The sequence below is a fragment of the Pan paniscus genome, chromosome 6 (genome assembly GCF_029289425.2).
Source record: "Pan paniscus chromosome 6, NHGRI_mPanPan1-v2.0_pri, whole genome shotgun sequence".
NCBI classification, from domain to species: Eukaryota; Metazoa; Chordata; class Mammalia; order Primates; family Hominidae; genus Pan; species Pan paniscus.
The window spans coordinates 184,214,686-184,239,342 of NC_073255.2; the positions used below are offsets into that span (position 1 = coordinate 184,214,686).

A 24,657-nucleotide genomic window follows, 5' to 3' on the forward strand; every position below is an offset into this window, starting at 1 on the left:
AGACATTACAACTGATACCACAGAAATTAAAAGGATTATTAGTGGCTACAATGAGCAACTATATGCCAATAAATTGGTAAATCTAGGAAAAATAGACAAATTCTTAGACACATACAACCTAGCAAGATTTAACCAGGAAGAAATCCAAAACCTGAAGATATGAATATCCAGTAACAAGATCGAAGCTATAATAAAAACTCTGTCAATAAGAAAAGCACAGGAACTGAAGGCGGAAATCTGAAAGCCTTTCCTCTAAGATCTGGAACATGACAAGGATGCCTACTTTCACCACTGTTATTCAACGTAATACTGAAAGTCCTAAGCTAGAGCAATCAGACAAAAGAACAAAATAAAGGGCATCCAAATTGGAGTGGAAGAAGTCATATTATCCTTGTTTGCAGATGATATGATCTTATATTTGGAAAAACCTAAAGATTCCACAAAAAAAGTATTAGAACTGATAAACAAATTCTGCAAAGTTGTAGTATACAAAATCAACATACAAAAACCAGTAGCATTTCTATAAGCTAACAATGAGCAATCTGAAACAAGAAAATCAAAATGTAATCCCATTTACAATAGCCACAGATAAAATTAAATACCCGGGAATTAACCATAAAGTGAAAGATCTCTATAATGAAAAATATAAAACACTCATGAAAGAAATTGAGGAGAACACCAATAAGATGAAAAGGTATTTCATATTCATGAATTGAAATAATCGATATTGTTAAAATGCCCGTCCTTCCCAAAGTGATCTATAGATTCAGTGTAATTCCTATGAAAATACCAATGCCATTCTTCACAAAAATAAAAAAAAATTCTTTTAATTTAAAATTAAAATTTATTTGGAACCACAAAAGACCCAGAATAACCAGATCTATCCTGAACAAAAAGAACAAAACTGGAGGAATCACATTACCTAACTTCAAATTATACTACAGAGCTAGAGTAACCAAAACAGCATGGTACAGCATAAAAACAGACATGTAGATCAATGGAACAGAATGTATAACCCAGAAACAAATCCACACAGCTACAGCGAATTCATTTTGACAAAGGTGCCAAGAACATACTCTTAGGAAAACAGTCTCTTCAATAAATGGTTCTGGGAAAACTGAATGTTCATATGCGGAAGAATGAAACTAGACTTCTGTCTCTCAACATATACAAAAATCAAATCAAAATAAAGACTTAAAGCAAAGACCTCAAAATATGAATCTACTACAAGAAAACACTGGGGAAACTCTCCAGGACATTGGTCTGGGCAAAAATTTCTTGAGTAATACCACACGAGCATAGGCAACCAAAGCAAAAATGGATAAATGTGATCAGGTCAAGTTAAAAAAAACTTCTGCACAGCAAACAATCAACAAAGTGAAGAGATACCCCACATAATGGGAGAAAATATTTGCAAACTACCCATCTGAGATGGTGTTAATAACCAGAATATTATATAAGGAGCTCAAAATAACTCTATAGGAAAATTTTAATAACATGATTCAATAACTGGCCAAAGATTTAAATAGACATTTCTCAAAAGAAGACACACAAATGGCAAACAGACATGTGAAAAAGTGCTAGACATCATTGATCATCAGAAAATGCAAATCAAAACAACAATGAAATATCATCTCACCACAGTTAAAATGGCTTATATCCAAAAGACAGGCAGTAACAAATGCTGGTGAGGATATGGGGAACAGGAAATCCTCGTACACTGTTGGTAGAAATGTAAATTAGTACAACCACTAAGAAGCATTCAGAACTTCCTTAAGAAGCTGAAAATAGAACTATCATATGATCCAGCAATCCTGATGGGTATATACACAAAAGAAAGGAAATCAGTATATGGAAGAAATATCTTTACTCTCATGTTTATTGCAGTACTGTTCACAATAGCCAAGATTTGGAAGCAACCTAAGCGTCCATCAACAGATGAATGGATAAAGAAAATGTGGTACATATACACAATGGAGTACTATTCAGCCATAAAAAGAATGAGATACAGTCATTTGCAACAACATGGATGGAACTAGAGATCATCATGTTAAGTGAAATAAGCCAGGCACAGAAAGACAAACATCACATGTTCTCACTTATTTGGGGGATCCAAAAATCAAAACAATTGAACTCATGGACATAGGGTGGAAGGATGGTTACCAGAGGCTGGGAAGGGTAGTGAGGGGTTGCAGGGGGAAGTGGGGACGGTTAATAGGTACAAAAAATAGAATAGTAAGACCTACTATTAGGTAGCACATCAGGGTTACCATAGTCAATAATAACTTAATTGTACATTTTAAAATAACTAAAAAGAGTCTAATTGGATTGTTTGTAACACAAAGCATAAATGCTTGAGTGGATGGATACCTCCTTCTCTGTGATGTGATCATTACACATTGCATGCCTGTATCAAAGTATCTCAGGTACCCCATAAATATATATACCTATGATGTACCCACAACAATTTAAAATTTAAAAATATTGTATGGTTCCAAAGGAGTTATTGCAATGTGTAATATACAAGTGTTACAAAATAATTTGTAAAATGCATCAACAGTAACTGTTCTATTTCATCAAAATAGAGTTTATATATTATTGTTTGCATGTGCTCACAATTACCAAAGAAATTGTTTTAAAATGTCATGGCACTGGACTTGGTGGACAAGATGGCAGATAGGAGACAGGGCTAATGTGCAGTTCTCACCTGGATGAACTGAACTGTGTGTGGAGACTCACACTGTGATCTGTTGCTCCAAGAACCAACAAAGGAACATACCAGGAAAACCTGAAGGATTCCCAGATCCTTTGAAAGAAGCAGCACACTACTACAAATTTCATGAAACAGGTGAAAAACTGAGCATTCCCAAAGTGTGAGAGAAGGAAAACCTGCCTTCAAACATACATTTCTACTGGGGGATCTGAAAATCCAGATCATGAGATTATGGAAGAAGGATTTAACCTCCCCTGGAGTTGAAATGGGAGTCACATGAAATATAAAAGTAGAAGTAGCAGCAGAAAATGCCTTGCAGGCAGTCCCAGTCTCCAGCTGAAGCCCAGGGAAGCCATCCCTGATGATATCTTATAGGGGCCCTTGGGGAAGGCAGCCAGAGGAATTGGGAAGTAGTCACAGTGCAAAGGAAACTCCCAACTGAAATTTGTAGTTCTTTCAACTGGGCACAAATTTTCTCAGGTGAAGTCCAGGAGACAAGCAGGAGTGGCTGCAGATTTGAGCACAGGAGCCGCAGCCGATGGAGTGGGCAGATGCAAAGGAGCAAGGGCCATGCTTGCTTTTTTAGTGGGGAAGTTTATGGCCTCAGGCAAGGTCTTATTGGGGCACTATGGGAGTGAGACTGGCCTTGCCAACTGCATGGGGGAGTGGGTTAGGCCTCTCACTAATGGCTATTCCCCACTTCTGTGGTGAACTATATGACACAGCAGAGGCAGCCAAGATGACTTTTGGCCTGAGAACCACCCTCCATCCCCACAGTGGCTATAGCAAGCCCCAGCCAAGGAGAGGCTGAGCTCAGACCTGCATAACCCTGCCCTGACCTGATAGGATTTCTCTACCCACCCTGGTAGCTGATTACAAAAGATAAACTCTTGGGAGCTTTATGGCCCTGCCCATCACCTGAAACTGAAATACTTACCCTGGCCAAGTTAGGGCAAGCTTAGATCCCTCCACTAATACTGCAGCTGTTGCTGTCTTGGAAACACCATCTTCTGGTTGGAGGCCAACCAAATCAGGCCATTACAGCAACTCATGATAGAGTAACCCTGATCCCAGGAAGGAGAAGACAACACCTAATTCCACTGCCTACAAGATACTGGCTAACCAGAGTTCCTGAGTGTGTCCATGTGAAAACATCACTGCTAGCATAACCATCATTCAAGAAAGCCAGCACACTAAACATATCTACAACCATGGACTCTCACAGACTCTACCTCACTTCCCTGCCACCTCTACCAGAGCAGGTGCTGGTATCCATGATTGAGAGACCTGAAGATGGATCACATCACAGGACTCTGTAGACATTCCCCAGCACCAGTCTAGAGCCTGGTAGCCCAGCTTGGTAACCAGACCCAAAATAGCAATAACAATCTCTGCATTCCAGCTCTCAGGAAGCCCCATCCCTAGGGTAAGGGGGGAAGTACCACATCAAGGGATCACCCTGTGGGACAAGAAAATCTGAACAGCAGATGTTGAGTTTCAGACCTCTCCACTGAAATAATCTACGCAAATGAGAAGGAACGAGAAAAGTAATTCTGGTAATGTAACAAAACAAGGCTCTATAGTATCCCCAAAAGGTCACACCAGCTCCCCAGCAATGGATCCAAACCAAAAAGAAATCTCTGAATAGCCAGATAAAAAATTCAGAAGGTTGATTATTAAGGTACTCAGATACCAGAGAAAGGTGAAAACAAACTTAAAGATATTAAAACAAGGCCGGTCATGGTGGCTCACGCCTGTAATCCCAGCACTTTGGGAGGCTGAGGCAGGTGGATCATGAGGTCAGGAGTTCGAGACCAGCCTGGCCAACATAGTGAAACCCTGTCTCTACTAAAAATACAAAAAATTAGCCAGGTGTGTGGCAGGAACCTGTAATCCCAGGTACTCGGGAGGCTGAGGCAGGAAAATGGCTTGAACCTGGGAAGTGGAGGTTGCAGTGAGCCGAGATTGCGCCATTGCACTCCAGCCTGGGGGACAGAGCGAGACTCTGTCTCAAAAAAAAAAAAAAAAAAAAAAAAAAGATATTAAAACAAAATACAGGATATGGATGAAAAATTCTCCACATAAATAGATGTCATAAAGAAAAAACAATCACAACTTTTGGAAATGAAAGACACACTTAGGGAAATACAAAAAGTGTAGTGTGGGAAGTTGCAACAATAGACTAGAACAAGTAAAAGAAAGAACTTTGGAGCTCAAAGACAAGGCTTTCAAATTAAGCCAATCAGACAAAGACAAGAAAGAAAAAAGAATAAAAAAGTGAACACAGCCTCCAAGAAATTTGGGATTATGTTAAATGGCAAACCTAAGTATAGCTGGTTTTCTGGAGGAAGAAGAGAAATTTAAAAGTTTGGAAAGCATATTTGAGGGAATACTTGAGGAAAACTTCCCTGGCCTTGCTAGAGACCAAGATACCCAAATACAAGAAGCTCAAAGAACACCTGGGAAATTCATTCCAGAAAGATCATCACCTAGCACATAGTCATTAGGTTATCTAAAGTCAAGACAAAGGAAAGAATCTTAAGAGCTGTGGGACAAAAGTATCAGATAACCTATAAAGGAAAACCTATCAGATTAATAGCAGAATTATCCAGAGAAACCTTACAAGACAGAAAGAATTGGGGTGTCATCTTTAGCCTTCTGAAACAAAATAATTTTCAGCCCAGGATTTTGTATCCAGTAAAACGGAGCTTCATAAATGAAGGAGAGATAAAGTCTTTTTCAGACAAACAAATGCTGAGAAAATTTGCCATAACTAAGCCAGCACTATAAGAAATGCTAAAAGGGGTTCTAAATCTTGAAACACACCAAAATAGAACCTCCTTAAAGCATAAATGTCACCAGGCCTATAAAACAATAACACAATTAAAACAAAACATAAGGTATTAAGGCAACAACTAGCATGATGAAGAAAACAGTACCTCACATCTCACTGCTAATGTTGAATGTAAATGGCCTAAATTCTCCAATTAAAAGATATAGAATGGCAGAATGGATAAAAATCCACCAACAAAATATCTGCTGTCTTCAAAAGACTCACCTAACACATAAGGACTCACATAAACTTAAGGTAAAGGGGTGGAAAAAGATATTCCATGCAAATGGAAACCAAAAGCAAGCAGCAGTAGCTATTCTTCTACCAGGAAAAAACAGACTTTAAAGCCAACAGCAGTTAAAAAAAAAAAAAAAAAAAGACAAAGAGGAACGTTATAAAATGATAAAAGAATTACTCCAACAGAAAAATATCACAATTCTAAATATATATGCACCTAACACTGGAGCTCCCAAATTTATAAGGGAATTATTACTAGACCTAAGATGTGAGATAGATGGCAACACAATAATAGTGGGGGGGCTTCAATACTCCTCTGACAGCACTAGATAGTTCATCAAGACGAGAAGTCAACAAAGAAATAATGGACGTAGCCTGACCGCTGTGGTTCATGGCTGTAATCCCAGCACTTTGGGAGGCTGAGGCGGGTGGATCACCTGAGTTTAGGAGTTCAAGAACAGCCTGGCCAATATGGTAAAACCCTGTCTTTACTAAAAATGCAAAAAATTAGCCAAGCAATGTGATGGGTGCCTGTAATCCCAGCTACTTGGGAGGCTGAGGCAGGAGAATCACTTAAACCCCAGAGGCAGAGGTTGCAGTGAGTTGAGATTGCACCACTGCACTCCAGCCTGGGCAACAAGAGCAAAACTCTGTCTCAAAAATAATAACAATAATAATAATAATAGACATAAACTATACTCTAGAACAAATGGACTTAACAGATAGTTACAGAACGTTCTACCCAACAACTGCAGGATATACATTATTTTCTTCAACACACAGAACATTCTCCAAGATAGACCATATGAAAGCTTACAAAACAAGTCTTGATAAACTTAAGAAAATCAAAAGTATATCAGGTATTCTCTCAGACCACAGTGGAAAAAAAGTGGAAATTAACTCCAAAAGGAACCCTCAAAACTATACAAATACTTGGAAATTAAATCACCTGTTCCTTAATGATCATTGAGTCAATAATGAAATAAAGATAAAATTTAAAAATTGAGCTGATTGATAATAGTGACACAACTTATCAAAACCTCTGGCATACAGCAAAAGTGGTGCTGAGAGGAAAATTCATAGCATTAAATGCCCTCATCAAAAAGTCTGAAAGAGCACAAATAAAAAAATCTAAGATCATACCTCAAGCAAATAGAAAAACAAGTACAAACAATACGCAAACCCAGCAGAAAAAAAGAAATAACAAAGATCAGAACAGAACTAAATTCAATACAAACAAAAAAATACAAAAGATAAATGAAAAAAAGCGGGTTCTTTGAAAAGATAAACATAATTGATAGGCCATTAGCAAGAATAACCAAGAAAAAAAGAGAGAATATCCAAATCTCAATTAGAAACAAAACAGGAAATATTACAACCAATACCACAGAAATACAAAAGATCATTCAAGGCTACTATGAACACCTTTACACACTAGAAATCTAATGTAGATGGATAAATTCCTGGAAATACACAACTCTCCTAGATTAAATCAGGAAGAAATAGAGATTCTAAACAGACCAATGACAAATAGCAAAGTTGAAACAGTAGTAAAAAAAAAAAAAAAAATTGCCAACAAAAAAGTCCAGAACCAGATGGATTCGCAGCTGAATTCTAACAGACATTCAAAGAAGAATTGATACCAATCTTACCGAAACTATTCCAAAACATAGAGAAGGAGGGAATTCTCCCTAAATCATTCTGTGAAGTCAGTATCACCCTAATACCAAAGCCAGGAAAGGACATAACAGAAAAGGAAAACTACAGACCAATATTGCTGATGAACATATATGCAAAAATTCTCAACAAAATACTAGCTAACCAAATCCAACAGCATATCAGAAAGATAATACACCATTATCAAGTGGGTTTCATACCAGGGATGCAGGGATGATTTAACATACACAACCAAATAAATATGATGCATCATATAAAATAATTAACAACAAAAGTCATATGAGCATCCCAATAGATGCAGAAAAAGCATTTGACAAAGTCCAGCATCGCTTTATGATTAAAACCTTCTGCAAAATTGGCATAGAAGGGATGAACCTCAATGTAATAAAACCATCTATGACAAACCCACAGCCAACATTATACTGAATGGGAAAAAGTTGAAAGCATTCATCCTGAGAACTGGAACAAGAAAAGGATGCCCACCCCCACCACCTCTATTTAATATAGTACTGGAAGTCCTAGCTGTAGCAATCAGACAAGAGAAAGAAATAAAGGGCATCAAAACCTGTAAAAAGGAAATTAAAGCTGTGCTGTTCACAGATGGTATGATCATATACCTAGAAAACCCTAAAGATTCATCCATAAAGCTCCTAGATATGATAAATGAATTTAGTAAAGTTTCAGGATATAAAATCAATGTACACAATTCAGTAGCACTGCTATACACCAACAACAACCAAGCTGAGAAACAAATCAATAACTCAATCCCTTTTACAACAGCTGCACAAAGTAATAATAACAATAAAATACTTAGGACTATACCTAACCAAGGAGGTGAAAGATCTCTACAAAGTTAACTACAAAACACTGCTGAAAGAAATCATTAATGACACAAACAAATGGAAACACAACCCAATGCTCATGGATGGGTAGAATCAATACTGTGAAAATGACCATACTGCCAAAATCAATCTACAGATTGCAATTTCCATCAAAGTACCATCAATATGCTTCACAGAACTATAGAAAACAATCCTAAAGTTCATATGAAACCAAAAACAAGCCTGCATAGCCAAAGCAAGACAAAGCTAAAAGAACAAATCTGGAGGCATCACGTTACCCTAATTAAAACTATTCTACAAGGCTATAGAGACCAAAACAGGATGGTACTGGTGTAAAGATAGGCAAGTAGACCAATGGAACAAAATAGAGAATCCAGAAATATAGCCAAATATTTAAAGCCAACTGATCTTCAACAAAGCAAACAAAAATATTAAGTGGGGAAAGGATACCCTATTCAACAAATGGTGCTGGGATAATTGGCAAGTCACATGTAGAAGTATGAAGCTGCATCCTCATCGCTTAACTTATGCAAAAAATCAACTCAAGATTGATCAAAGACTTAAATCTAAGTCCTGAAACCGTAAACATTCTAGAAAATAACATCAGGAAAGTTCTTCTAGACATTGACATAGGCAAAAATTTCATGACAAAGCATCCAAAAGCAAATGCACCAAAAACAAAGATAAATAAATGGGACCTAATTAAACTAAAAGCTTCTGCACAGCAAAAGAAATAATCAGCAGAGTAAACAGACAACCCACAGTGGGAGAAAATCTTTGCACACTATGTAGGTGACAAAGCACTAATATCCGGAATCTACAAGAAACTCAAACAAATCAGCAACAAAAAACCAATCCCATCAAAAAGTGGGAAAAGAGCATGAGTAGAGAATTCTCAAAATAAGATGTACAAATGGACAACAAACATATGAAAACATGCCCAATGTCACTAATTATCAGGGAAAGGCAAATCAAAACCACAATGAGATACCACCTGATATGGTGGTTCGGCTGTGTCCCCACCCAAATCTCATCTTGAATTGTAGTTCCCATGATCCCCAACCCAGTGTTGTGGGAGGGACCAGGTAGAGATAATTGGATAATGGGGGTGGTTTCCCTAATCCTGTTGTGATAGTAAGTCAATTCTCACGAGATCTGATGGTTTTATAAGGGGCTTTTCTGCCTTCGCGTTGCTCTCATTCTCTCTGGCTGCCCTGCAAAGAGGTGCCTTCTACCATGGCTGTTAAGTTTCCTGATGCCTCCTCAGCCATGTGAAACTATGAGTCAATTAAAACTCTTTCCTTTATAAATTACCCAGTCTCAGGTATTTCTTCATAGCAATGTGAGAACAGACTAATACAGTAAATTGGTACTGGGTAGTGGGGTGCTGCTGTAAAGATATCCAAAAATATGGAAGCAACTTTGGAACTGGGTAACAGGAAGAGACTGGAACAGTTTGGAGGGCTCAGAATAAGACAAGAAAATGTGGGAAAGTTTGGAGACTTGTTGAATGGTTTTGACCAAAATGCTGATAGTGATATGGACAATGAAGTCTAGTCTGAGGTGGTCTCATATGAAGATGAGGAACTTATTGGGAACTGGAGTAAAAGTGACTCTTGCTATGCAAAGAGACTGGTGGCATTTTGTCCCTGCCTCATTCGAGAGGAAGCAGAGCATAAAAGTTTGGAAAATTTGCAGCCTGACAATGAGGTAGAAAAGAAAACTCCGTTTTCTGGTGAGAAATTCAAACAGGCTGCAGAAATTTGCATAAGCAGCCCATCCCATCACAGGCCCAGAGGCCTAGGAGGGAAAAATCTTTTGTGTGTTAGGCCCTTGGGACATGGTGCCCAGCATCCCAACTGCTTCAGCGCCAGCCTTGGCTAAAAGGGGTCAAGGAACAGCTCAAGCCATTGCTTCAGAGGATGCAAGCCCCAATCCATGGTGACTTAACACATGATGTTGGGCCTGTGGGTACACAGAAGTCAAAAACCGAGGTTGGAGAACCTCCACCTAGATTTCAGAGGATGTATGGAAATGCCTGGATGTCTAAACAGAAGTTTGCTTTGCTACAGGGGTCGAGCTCTCATAGAGATCCTCTGCTAGGGCAGTGCAGACGAGATATGTGGGGTTGGCAAACTATATATATATATGTATGTTTAATTTTAATTATTTTGCTTACGATCTGTTTTTCCGCCACTAGAATGGAAGAATATAAGCTCCAAAACTTTTTTTTTATCGAATTTTTAAAAATAACTTTGAGACAGGGTCTTGCTGTGTTGCCCAGGCTGATCTTGAATTCGTGGGCTCAAGTGATCCTCCTATCTCGGCTTCCCAAAGTGCTGGGATTACAGGCATGAGCCACCACACCCTGCCCAAGCTCCAAAAATGTATAAATGCTTATTGCACTGTGGTTTCCTTAGATACATTCCCTAGATCTGTATCTGTCATATCGTAAGCACTCAATAATATTTGTTGAATGCATGGGTGTGTTACAAAACAAACATATAACAGATAATGCATAGGGGTTTGATAGAGAAATGTTTGTGGTGAGAGGGGCAGAAGTAGAGTTTAGGGCTGAGAAGTCACTAGGAACAAATCAGTAGAGACTCTTCAATCTCAGCAAATAGGTAATATTTTTAAAGTTAATGAAGTTGTGTAAGATAGAGACTGTAAATGGGTGACCATTTGGTTTTATTTGCTTAAATTAATGCTTGCCTTTATGACTATTATATTGAAAAGACGTTTATGACCCTTTAAAGAAGACATCAGGTTTGAAGGCTATTCCATCATGAGTCAAAGAAAGATTTGGAGTACTACTGCAGGACAAGGCTCTTGACAGAGATTTGTGAGAAAAAAAATAAAAAATGGAAGCAGTGTCAGACACTAGAAAGTTTTATGCCAGAGGCTGACTGTAACAGAAAAGATGAAAACCAACCTAATTTAATTAATGTATCTTTAATTAGGTGAAGGTAAATCTGCAGGTCTGGACACAAATGATAAACAGTTTATCATGAGAATCATGTCAGAAAGTGACAGAATTACTAAAATATGATGTGGCTTCTTTGCTTATCAGAGGAACTAAAGGAAGGCAGTTACAAAGAGGCTAAAGGTAAAACTGGAATATATTTATTCTACAGAAAATATATTACCATGGGGGACACTGTAACTGAACTTTTCTAATTGATTCAAGAAGAGCAAACTGGAAAGTGCTCTAGCAGAGAGGGATGTTGTTATAGATGAAAGGGATTTAGAGCCTAGAAGATGAAGTCACTTGTCTAGAGTCTCACAGGATAGTCCTGACCAAGCCAGAACTGGGACCAAAATGACTTTAAACTGTTCCTAGATTGAGTAGCTTGGATCTATTTAACTTTTACTTTTTTGTTTTTATTTTTTTATTTTCCTTTAAGTTCTTGGATACATGTGCAGAACGTGCAGGTTTGTTACATAGATATACATGTGCCATGGTGGTTTGCCGCACCTATCAACCTGTCATCTAGGTTCTAAGCCTCACATGCATTAGGTATTTGTCCTAATGCTCTCCCTCCCCTTTACCCCGCACCCCCCAACAGGCCCTGGTGTGTGATATTCTCCTTTCTGTGTCCATGTGTTCTCATTTTTCAACTCCCACTCATGAGTGAGAACATTAACTTTTGTTAATTCCTCTTTCTACTCAACTAATATTTTTGAAGCCCTACTACGTGCCAATTATTGTGCAATCTCTGCTTTCTTAACTTTTAATGTGGGGGGACAGACTTTAAAAAAATAAAATGTGCGCAAGTAAAGGGGAGATGAATGCTAGGGAGAAAATTAAAGCAGGAAGAGGAGGCAGAGAGCAGCTGTAGAATAGGAAAGGAAAGGCTGGCACTGGAAGAGAAGGAGTGGGTCCTGAGGGTGCTGAGGAAAGACAAAGGAAGCAGCAGGTGCAGAGGCACTAAGGAGGGACACTGCTGATGTGTTTGAGGAATGAAAGGTCCATATGGCTGGTGCCAAAGGAGCAAGGAGGGAGGATTGGCGTGTGAGGGCATAGAGGCGGGAGGAGCCAGGTCACGGAGGGACTTCAGCTGTTTTAAGGACTTGACTTCTACTGGAACAAGACCCGCTGCCATTGAAAGCTTTGAGCAGAGTATCAGAATCTCACTTATATTTGAAAAACCTCACCCTGACTCCCATGTTGAGTGTAGATGTGAGGAGGCAAGGGTGGAAAGCAGCAGACTGGTTAGGAATCAGGATGGCTTTAACCCTAGTAGTGGTGGTGGGTTGGCAGGAGGCGTGTTCAAATTTTGGAAATACACTGAAGGTAGAGCAGAGAGGATTCATGGGCAGGCTTGATGATGAATGCAGAAGAAAGAGAGGCATTAATGGTGACTCCTGGGTTTTGTCTTGAGCACCTGAAAGAATGGAGTTGCCATGTACCAAAATAAGACCAAATGAGGAGGAAGTTCAATAAGTCTCTTTTAATCTACAGCACGCTCTCTCTTGCGCTCTCTCTCTCTCACCACTTCTTTCCTCTCTACCCACTTCCTTTGCTTATCAGTTGATAAAACTATATTGGTCTATAGAGTTTCCCACGGGCAGGGATTTCATGGAGTATTTCCCTGTGTGCTATTTAATATGTTCCTCTCTCCCTTATAAATTCTGGAAATCCAGAATTTAGGTCTATAGACTTGGTCAAATTCATGCTTGATTTTTATCAATACTACATTACGTGTAACATTGATTGTGTATTTTCATTCAAGGGTGCATCATGTGTGGTTTCACTTGTGGTTATATTAGCAGCCATTGATAATCATTGCTTAGATCCTACTAAATTTGTCAGAAGTTAGGAAATCATAATACTCTAATCCCACCATTTAGTCTTCTTTTATGAGCTGAAATATTTCCATAAAGACAATATTTGGTTTCATTAAGGTTCCTATAACAAAGAAAGGCCAAAGGCTTGATTCTTCTCTTTATTCACCAATATTCAAAATAATGAGTTGGTTACCTAGCATCTTCCAAAATTAAACATTTTTAACAATTTTAATAAAATTAAGGATTTAAATATATTTGATATGCCTCAATCCATTGCAGAATATTCTTGTTGATGTTCAGATTGGCCCATCTTTGGCCCTGGGTGTTTTTGAACTGCCCTCAGTCTCTAATTGCTTCTTTTTTTCTACTGGGATATGTTCCTGGCTCATCTTTCATCTTGCACATTTCCAGCCGTAGAAGCCATCATTTCTCCAGGGATCCTAGTTTTATCTTAGAGGAAATGGTATTTAGTGATCACAGTCTGGTGCACGAGGTCAGTCCTTGTGTAGCAGCTTTTTCAGTGCACAGAGGCAAGACATATGCCACATTTAAAATTAGATAACATTATCTTAGGTTCTTAGTGATGCTTCTAACTAAAATTTAAAAGTATATGGAGCTTTTATTTAACCTTATCTATTTTATATCTGCTTCTTTTCTCGCACTGAAATTTTCAGGGTCAAAATCACCAAGATAATTAGTCACTTGCTTTATTCCACATGTATAGAACATTTCAATAACAGAGATTGCAGTGTCTAATTTTGCCTAAAAGGTCAGGGTGAAAAGAACATTTGTTGACAAGATGAGGATACATATTCTGATTAGAGCAAACACCATGTAGGAAGACTCAGAGGCTTGAAAGAGAGCATAGTTCATTTAGGAAAGAGAAAATCCAGTTCCACCAGAGGAATGATGGATGACAAAGTCCGCAAGAAGTTGAGACATAATGAGCCTGATATTCAATGCTGCAGATGTTAGAGCACCAACAAGATACAAAAGCTTTTTTTTTTTTTTCTTTTTTTGCCTTGCTTTCAGGAGGTGTCTTGCATTTGTTTTCAATAAAAATATTACTTTCCTACTTTGTCCTCATAAGCAGAACTTAGGGATGAGCAAAGAGCAGGGGGTTTTAAGGATTGCTCTCCTTAACACTCTTCTACGCCAGCTCAGTAAAAAGACCATTTAAGTGTGGCTCAATTATTTTCTGACATTTGGAGAAGCATTTGCATACTAATGATCCAGGGTCCTGGTTGTTTTTCTCCCCACAGAGGACAAAGTGTGGACCATAGTGTCTCATGACTTGCAGATGCAGACGCCTGTGGTCGGCTACAACCCAGAAAAGTACTCAGTGACACAGCTCGTTTACAGCGCCTCCATGGACCAGATAAGTGCCATCACTGACAGTGCCGAGTACTGTGAGCAGTATGTCTCCTATTTCTGCAAGATGTCAAGATTGTTGAACACCCCAGGTAGGCTGAGAATGGAATGTTACTTTTAATCACTATCTCAGCTGGTGCTTAGAATTGCCTAAAGAATCCAACAGGTGTGGTTCATTATCTTATAGTCCAGTCTTCAGTAGGAAGGAAGCTGTAAATAAGTAAAATAAAATAATTGGGCTTGTTTTCTGGGGAATGAAGCTAAGAAAGAATGATTTTGAGGAAAAAATAGTCCATTGTTTTAAACTTACGGATTTTTAAATTTTATGTGCATATATGTTTCTAGTGCTTAATTGTCAGTAATGGCTGTGGGACAAAGTTTATCAGAGCTCCTTGTGAACATTCAAGCAATTCCCTTTGAGAGCTTCAGGTGTCTTTATTGTAAAGATGAAAGCATTCTAAAAATTGTCTACAGCCAAATAGGATATAGAATAGCGATAGAATTTAGAGCTCTTTCTTCCCGGTAGTTGCTTCACGGTACCTGTTTGTCTCAAGAAGTCTAGCCTGATTTTTTGTTTTCATGATGGCCAACTTTTAGCATGTGCTAGTGTGTGTGTGAGTGTGCACATGCAAACACACATACATGTGTGCAAGACTGTGTCCGGGTGTAGAGAACAGAGAGATTCCAAAAGATATACTGGAAATAACTTTACTGCAACAAGTTCCATATGCTCTGGGAGTCTTGGCAGTAAATTCGAGATGTTGTCAGAAAACTGCATCTCTGTGTCTGTAGTAAAACACAGTGGAAATAAGTCAAAGAAACATGAGTTTGTAATTTCCAACCTTACCACTTCCCAAGTATGTGACTTTGGGGGACTGAGTTGATCTCTTTTTAAAATTTTACCTTAATTGACAAAATTGTATATGTCTATTGTGTACAATATGTTATATATATATAGTGCAATGGCTAAATCAAACTAACATATGCCTTGCCTCATATATTTATTATTTTTTGTGAAGCAAATACTTAAAATCCATGCTTAGCAATTTTCTAGATATAATAAATACATTGCTATTAACCGTAGTCACCATGTTATACAATAGACCTTTTGATATTAAGCCTCAGTTTCCAGCGACTTTTTCTGTCAAGGAGAAATTATAATGCCTACTTCAGGGTGATTGGGAGAATTTCATAAGGTAATATACTAAGTACTTATAAGACTTGATACACTTAAGGACATGATAAGTAGCAAGTAGTATATTGATTTTTTAAAATCATGTTAAGCAACTTTGTGCTATGTCAGAGACCAATGGGCTGTTGAGTGCCCCAAAACAGCAATGAATTGAAAGCAATGTTGTAGGGAGCAGTTTACAGAGAAGAGTTATAAGCAAACAGTGATAAGGCTCCGATGACTGAAGGAACACCAGGGTTCTTAATCTCACGCAGAACTGGATAAAACGACATGGACATACGTGGAGTGGTTTTAAGGAGAGGAGAGTTTAACAGGCAAGAAAGAAGGAAGGAGGAAAAAAACAGCTCCCCCATACAGAGACAGAGAGAGGAAGGGATTCCAATGAGAGAAAACCCTGTGTGTGGTGGTAAAGTGGCTGCTTATATGAGGAGGATGGAGGATGTGCTACCTGACTTGCACAGGGCTCAGGGAATTGGTTTGACCAGGCATGTTATTCACGTAGCCCAGGAGGAAAACTGGCCCTCCCACCCTAGCCTTTTAATATGCAAAGGCAGGGCGCCATGATGCTCTACCCACATGGAGATATGTGGGGGCAGCCATGTTGCCAGGCACATGTGAGGGCAAGGAAGAACAGGGCAGGAATCGCCATGTTTGGGTGGACCCAGTTTCTAATGGCCGGTATTTGCACATCAAAGCTTGCCGGCCTGGCTCTAAGAGCGGGGCTTTCCTGCTAGACAAGAAACATTTTTGGAGCTGCTTTAAAAGAAACAAAAACTTCCCCAGGACCCCTTTTCCCCTCTATGTGTCTAAAATAATTTCTTAATAACTTCTATAACGATAGTACACAATATTGTGAAAATGTGAGTGCTTTCTCTGTGCAAAGCCTTGTGCTAGAATTATAGACAGAGTACCCTCTAAGAAATAAGGTTGGAAAGGAGGGTGGGAGTAAACTGGGAAGGAAAGTAAATGCTGTGCTGTGGAGTTGGGACTTCATCCTGAGGGCCAGTACTTCTCAGACTTTAGTGGGCATTACAATACCTGGTGAGAAAATAAAACCTGCTTTGCTGGGCTCCATTTCCTGAGTTTCTGATTCAGTAGGTCTCAGGTGGTGCTTGAGAATTTGCATTTATAATGAGTGCTATGGACTGAATTATGTTCCCCCCAAATTCCTGTGTTAAACCCCTAACCCCCAATGTGACTATATTTGGAGATTTGGCTTTCAGTAAGTAATTAAGATTAAATGAGGTAGATCATAATGGTGGGGTCCTAGTCCAATAGGATTGGTGGTCTCAGGAGAAGAAACAGAGCTCTGTCATGTGAGGGCATAGCAAAAAGGCAGCCACCTGTAAGCCAGGAAGAGAGCCCTCACGAGAAACAGAATCAGCCAAAACCTTGATCTTTCACTTCCCAGCCTCCAGAACTGTGAGAAAATAAATTTCTGTCATTGAAGCCACTCAATCTATGGTATTTTGTTATGGAAGCCTGAGCAGATGAATACAATGGGGTCCCAAGTGATGCTGATATTCCTGCTCTAGAGACCATGCTGAGAACCAGCACAACTCTTTTTTCTGTTCACTTTCACTTACCATAGGTGTGTGTGTGTGTGTGTGTGTGTGTGTGTGTGTGTGTGTTTTAACTGGATCCTGTTTCCAGTGCCAGGAAAAGTCAAAGACTGTATGTAGAAGACCAAGGGCAATAAGAGCCACTAATGAACCTCATCAGCTTGTCTTCACTGTTTCATGAGCGGCTGCTCCTTACTGAAGCCCTTTTCACAGATTCCAGTTAATTAGTCTTCAGTCCTGGGGTAGGGGTGGAGGTGGGGACAAATTCCTGACCAGCAAAAGAACCCTGGTACTCTCAGCTTTATGTTCTTTATTTTCTTTCTTTCTTGTATTAAACTCCAAAGTCAGCTTTCAGTTTTTGAATTTTGCTCTGGTAATTAAAAAACACAGTATGGCTTCCAAATATGTTCAACTTACGGTTGAGGTACCAAGAGAATTAGACTAGAGGTGGGAAAATAGTTCACCTTTAGTGCTCCTGGTCTTGCAGTTCAGCATCTTTCTTTCCCCCTCATTGACATTCCTTGTCTCTTCCCCTCAGCCACTGTGAAGCCTCACACACATAACCACTCTCCTTTACAAAACATAAAATGTACAAAACATCAGGAAAAATGGGATAAACTTGTTATTAAGCACTCTGTTAGTTGCATTTTCTAATAATGAGATGAAGGCATTTTTCTTTAACCTCTAGATACCCCTTTCACGAGAAAAACTGCTAAATTGAAATCAAGAGTAAACTTTTAATCTGAACAGTAAATATACCATTTTCTTTGTATTTCTAGACATCTAGACACTGGGTTTCCCGTCATTTGTAGATTATTATTGTACATAATAAATAATACTTTAAAAATCAGTTTCTCATAAGCTTCTTGCCTGTTTGGACATTCTATGTATATATCAAATCTTTGGTTCACATAGGATTTGTACTTAACAAATGTTTGCTGATCCAATGAAATGAATAATATATAGCTTTAAGTGTTACCTCACCCAACCTTGGGTCAGTGGTTTAAGCAGGAGTGTGCATCAAAATTTTTAGGTTGCTTGTCAAAATGTGGATTGAATGGCCTTACTCCCAGGCTTTGATAGAGCTTGGTTGGGGCCTCAGAATATTTGCTTTTAACAAACACCCATGGGTAATTCTGTGAACCACACATTGAGAAACACTGTCTTTAATTTATGGCATGAAGGTTTCTCATGTTGGAATTTAAGGTGTTAGTCCTTCATGTGGGAGAAGATTAAAGGGAATATTAGGGCTTGTCTGACCCATTGAAATAAAATGGCATACATAGTTACCTCCTTCAGCTAAAATAAATTGGCATAATAACATTTTTAAATCCTTCTGATATACCAGTCTCTAAATATTGTAAAGGGAATTTCAGCTTACCCTTCTGAGTCATTTTTTCACTCCCAATTTTCATTTTCCAGGCCTACTAATCTGCAGAATAGTTGATGCAAGGAAAAGGAGTGGTTGAGACAGCAATTTCCTTGTATTATTATATTTTGCATATGTCAAAACAAGAAAGAACACAATTTAATAAAAATCTTTAATTTGTGTTTTAAAGAAGCTAGTGTTTACTGTAATTGATTTTTTTTTCCTCCTTCATGGTAACATTCAATTTTAAATATCCATTTACTTATTCTTAACTAAGACTGAAATTATATTAGAACTTCTGTAGTAGTACTTGTGACATCTGTTCAAATACAAAGTATATTCATTATAGTCATTGCAATTAAAATGAATATCAAATGAGTTTGTAATAGCTTTGCGCTTAAAATGTTATTTTTTATTTTAAGAGCTTTACCCTCAAGAGTTCATTTGGGGCTCTATAGTTTCTAATGATACTTATGATAAAGAGTTGATATTCATATGGACCTCATTTTTATTTTGAAAAATATTCGTTTGTACCATACCATTAGCTAGTAAATGTAAAATTACCCATTATTAGTATCTTCCAATTTTTACAAGGATAGTAATACATGCCTTGTAATGTGCTCTCTTTTATTACTACAAAACTTAAAAATGGAAACAAATTAAAAATAATGATTTTGCCAGTATTTATGGTCATGTCCATTCTCGCAATGTAACTATTACTTCAGTTGTCCTCAGCTTTACAAAATACACAGAAATGGAAAAATAAAAAGTTATTTTATTTTATGTAGAAAAGCCTGCTTAGAATGAGGCATACCAATTTGGGAATCACCAAATTAGTTCTACCCAAACAGAGAAAAATCATTAATGGTCATCCAAATGGATGTCTACATGATTTATATTTATATCCCCAGATTTGTAAATGTAATATTACCTTAACTTATGAAGGGCTAAATTAGTGAACAGTGAAATCTACTTCTCAAATAAGTACCATAAGAACTTGAATTTGGCCGGGTGGGGTGGTTCAGGCCTGTAATCCCAGCACTTTGGGAGGCCAAGGCAGGTGGATCACTTGAAGTCAGGAGTTCAAGACCAGCCTGGCCAACATGGTGAAAACCCATCTCTACTAAAAATACAAAAAATTAGCTGGGTGTGGTGGCATGCACCTGTAATCCCAGCTACTTGAGAGGCTGACACAGGAAAATCACTTGAACTCGGGAGGCAGAGGTTGCAGTGAGCTGGTATCATGCCACTGCACTCCAACCTGGGCGATAGAGCGAGACTCTGTCGCAAAACAAACAAACAAAACAAAACAAATCTTGAATTAGATAAATCAAGCACTGAGGGAGTTCCATTAGAGCCTACTTGAGTAGTCTTAGTCAACAATACTAATACTTTTAGATAACCAAAATGTTTCTCTGTATTTGGACAAGAACTATTATGCTGCCATTAAAATGTTTATTTGTGTATCTTACATACATTGTAGTCATATATTTATTTTACAAATCATATTACACTTTCTAATTAAGAATTTTTTTGCTGAAGTATTGATTCCTTACATATATAAAGATTTATTTAATTGTAGAGATAAAAAGTTATCTTCCCTATTTTTCTGGCTATATTTAGCCCTGTTTTGTTGGTTTCCAGTGTTTTTCTTCTTTTAATTTTTCAGTGTTGTCTAGTTTTCATGAATGATACTTTTTACTGCTTCTTTTGTTGAAAGAAGCAATATAAATTATATATATTTTTGGATAGTTTACTATTAGATTTTGTATCTATTGAAATTGAATTATGCTTACAATTTTTGCCTATAAAGTAAGCTGTGTGAAATTCAGTATACTTTATGATACTAAACTGTGATTTAGTGGCTTTGAAAAGACAAGAAAACATGTCTCTGGCATTGTAACATATAATCTATTTTTAGCAAGAAATTCTAAACTTTGGTGCGGCTATCAAGCAAATGAATTTCAAGTTATGCTGTGCATTATAAGAAGCTGCAGCATTTAACTCTTAAGACAACATAGATAAATCACTCAATTCCAATAAAAGATTTTTCAGTAAATAAAATTTATTGTGACTAATCAGTGTATTAATCAGAAGATTATTTACTTAATTATTATACCCACTCATTGTGTTAAAATTGGGTGATATAATTAAATGAGACAAGCAACGAGGATAGTAATAACTAAAGGGTAAAATTAGAAAATTATATCGAGTAATGTTTCATACCCAGACAACTAGCATCTGCATGATGGGCACTGTAATTGAAGGGGACAGAGGGATTGCAGGGAGAAGAGTAAGCAACTATTTCAACAATATGGATAGGAGTTGATGAGAACCTCAACTGGAATAATGAGTAGGAGAATAGGTCAACAAATATTTTTTAGTTTTGCCTGTGTATCAAGAAGTGTGACATATAAGCTGATATGGGAAAGATTCATATGAGTTAACTAAGAAAAAATGAGAGAAGGATTCTGGGTCAGCGATGTCAGCATATTCAATGATTCAGAGATGGAGATCAAGAGACACTAATCTGAAGGAAGTGAGAGGGGTCAGAATGGCTGGAGTAGGGAACTTGAAGGTGGGAGAGGCAGAAAAATGGAAACTGGAAATTAATTCAGAGTCTCTGCCTAATGTTGAGGATTTTATTTGAATGGCAAACAGAATGATTTCAAGTAGGGAAGTTCTGGCTGTTCCATGGATACTGGAGTGGAGGAAGCAGAGGTGGTGCAAAGAGTCTGTCCACACCAGAGTGCACATGGACGGCATGTCTGGGAGGCCAGCTGGGACTTGAGAGAAAGTTTGTTGTTGTTGTTGTTGTTGTTGTTGTTATTGTTTTTAAGTTTAGATGCTGGAATCAACAGGAGTTGTGATTACTTACATATATACAGGAGGAAGAAAATTCAAGGGTGACTCAAGTTTCTGACTTGAAAAACTGGCCAACAGTTCTAAGGCTTACCTTGTTTATTAAGAAAAAACTGGAGAATTGGTGGTCACTTAGCTTTAACATGCAAAGTGATGGCACTAGGAATACAGGTTTTTATGTGATCTGTGATGGCTGATGGCATAGTGTAAAATCCTTTTAACTGACATCAAAAGATTAATGAATTAAATTTTTTCTTCCTTGAAATTTTCTTAAACATACTCTACAACTAAAATAAAATGGAAGAACTAAGAGTATCATCAGAATCCTAATGTTTTCCATTCTTGTATTTATATTGAAAGATCAGAAAACATATAGTCAAGACTGACCAATCTCAATTATGTACCAATTTTTTTTTTTTTCCTCATGCAAAGCCTCCTGTATTGCTTCAGCTTCCTGGGCTGCCTTGGTTTCATGGCACCTGCATGATGTCTGAAGCAAGGGAGGAGCAGGCTGCAAACTTAAGCGCAGACAATTAAATACTCCTGCAAGGAAGTAACACGTTGTGTGTGTACATTTTATGGACCAAAGCAAGTCACATGTTTTGCTGGGCCTAACTTTAGAAGAGGACAAAGTACAATCTTCCCATGTACTCAGGAGCAAAGATCACGTGGACTTATTGAATAGTTGTAATGCCTTCTTAAGATGACTCAGAGAGGTAATGGGAGGAGAAAGAAAAGAACACAGAAGAAAAGAAAAATACTAATTTTGTTTATTTGTTTGTGGATGGAATGTTATTGTGTTCACTTTTTTTTTTTTTTGAGACGGAATCTCACTCTGTCACCAGGCTGGAGTGCAGTGGCATGATCTAGGCTCACTGCAACCTCAGCCTCCCGGGTTCAAGTGATTCGTGATTCTCCTGCCTCAGCCTCCTGAGTAACTGGGACTACAGGCGCATGCTGCCACGCCCAGCTAATTTTTTTTTTTTTTTTTTTTTTTTGTATTTTAGTAGAGACAGGGTTTCACCATGTTGCCCAGACTTTTCTAGAACTCCTGAGCTCAGGCAGTCTTCCCGCCTTGGCCTCCCAAAGTGTTAGGATTACAGGCGTGAGCCACCGCGCCCGGCCAGTTCACTTTTTTTTTTTTAACAAGGGTCAGAGATAAAGAGAGACTCCACTCAAAGGCCAATTTCAATGTAAAAGGACACCCTTCTTTTACAGATTAACTGGTAAGCAAAAAAATAAAATAAAAAATGAAAATACTGGTACTACAATTATTTGCTTCCTTATGAAACTTTCTACAATTCTTACCCACGGTGATCACCATTTTTTCTGAATTTCTGTTTCACTTAGGGCCTAACCTCTATCATTTAGCAGTTGATTATGGGCTATTCATGGCTTTTCTTGCTCTTCATTGTTTTCTGGTGTTTTAGTGGTCTCTTTCTTACAACAATACAAGGTCTTTGAGGACAGGGGCCATATCTTAGTATCTTCCATCATGCCCAGCTTCTAGACATCTACCTAGATAGTGAATAAATTAGAAAAACACTAATTTTAAAAGGGGACTAAAGAAGAGGATGCAGCTAGCTAAAGGAACTGAAAAGTTATTAAACAGTAGGAAGAAAGAATCAGATTAGGAAAGTCCTATAATTGGGAAGCTAAGGGAGATGGGTATTTAACAATAAACAGGCAAGCAAGTAAAAAAATAAGCAAAAGCAAGAAAATTGAGGTACGGTGAATGGTGAGACATCCTAGAGAGGAAGCCATCCCCTGTCATTATCTGTTGGGAGGCTGCTGGAGTTTCATGTCAGTGGAGTTTGGTGGATTGAGCCACTGAAGACTGCATGGGGAAAGGAAAGAGCAGGGGTAAGTTTTCAAAAGGTTGATGGTACGAGGATGGCTACATGTAGAAAAGCTACTTAATCAGATGACAAAGCAAGAGTAGGGGTTTAAAAATGTTTGATATTTTTAGGGATGAGGGAGTTGTAAGTAAATTTATAAACTGAGAAGGAGACATTGGAGAGGTTCAGATTAAAGATGTAAGACAGAAAAGGAATAATAGGTCCCAGGAGAGAAAGAAGAGTGTAGAATTTGCTTTGATAAAGAACAAGAACACCTGTTTCAAGAAGGGAGCTAAAGACAAGGGCAGAAGTTCTCATTAAATGTCTTGAACAATGCCATTCTAGACATTTATCTCATTTAACTCTCAAAGTTATGCAAAGTAGATTTTATTATCTCTGTTTTGCAAAATAGGACTCAGAGAAATAAACTTACTGAAGCCTACCATATTAGTTCATTTTCACGCTGCTGATAAAGACATACCTGAGACTGGGCAATTTACAAAAGAAAGAGTTTTAATGGACTCACAGTTCCACATGGCTGAGGAGGCCTCACAATCATGATGGAAGGTGAAAGACATGTCTCACATGGCGGCAGACAAGAGAGCTTGCTCAGAGAAACTCGCCTTTATAAAACCATCAGATCTTGTGAGACTTATTCACTATCATGAGAGTAGCACAGGAAAGACCTGCCCCCGTGATTCAATTACCTCCCACCAGGTCCCTCCCACAACACGTGGGAATTGTGGGAGCTACAGTTCAAGATGAGATTTGGGTGTGGACACAGCCAAACCATATCAGCCATCATTGCTGGAAGTGGAAAAACTGAGTTTCAAATGTATATCTATCCTATTAAAAACCTTTCTGACACACTGAAGAAAGTGTGAACATGGAGAAGTCAATGCTTGGCCACCAAAGTGAGTATGGAACTAATCCCGGCAGGAATTGTACCCACCCTCATCTCTTCAACCACTATGAAAGAACGTTTTCCCTCTTGTCATTTTCTTTTTTGTGTGCATGATTAGAAATGCTATTTACCAAGTGACCTTTGGTCAGTTCCAGTATTTCTGATTAATAAATTAATCTTAAGGTAAAATTTATTAAGGGTAGCTCGAGTTGTACTAAAAGGGTACTGCTAGTGCCTTTCAAGTGGCAGACTTGAGCTCTGAGGTGAGACTTTGATTTTGTATGTAGCTTAGTCTTTAAAATAACAAATATAAGGACGAAATGGAAACTCCGTGAGGTTATCCAGTCACTCTGTAGAGCTTGAAAATCTTCCTTCTCATGTCTTTCTGTTTAAGGTAGACTCTAACCTTTTGATTCTGAAAAGCCATGTTCAAATAAATACTTATTCTAGTATAGAATAATTATAA

The 24,657-nt window shown here is 38.1% G+C and overlaps 1 protein-coding gene across 1 annotated transcript in view; it reads left to right on the top strand.

The window, feature by feature from the left end:
• The window catches only part of CNTNAP2 (contactin associated protein 2), a 2,297,635-nt gene that overhangs the window by 1,506,092 nt on the left and 766,886 nt on the right, over nucleotides 1-24,657 (top strand). Inside the window, exon 13 of the mRNA XM_003820514.5 lies at nucleotides 14,356-14,556. Coding sequence (XP_003820562.5) covers nucleotides 14,356-14,556 — 201 coding nt within the window. The remainder of the gene's footprint in view (nucleotides 1-14,355; nucleotides 14,557-24,657) is intronic.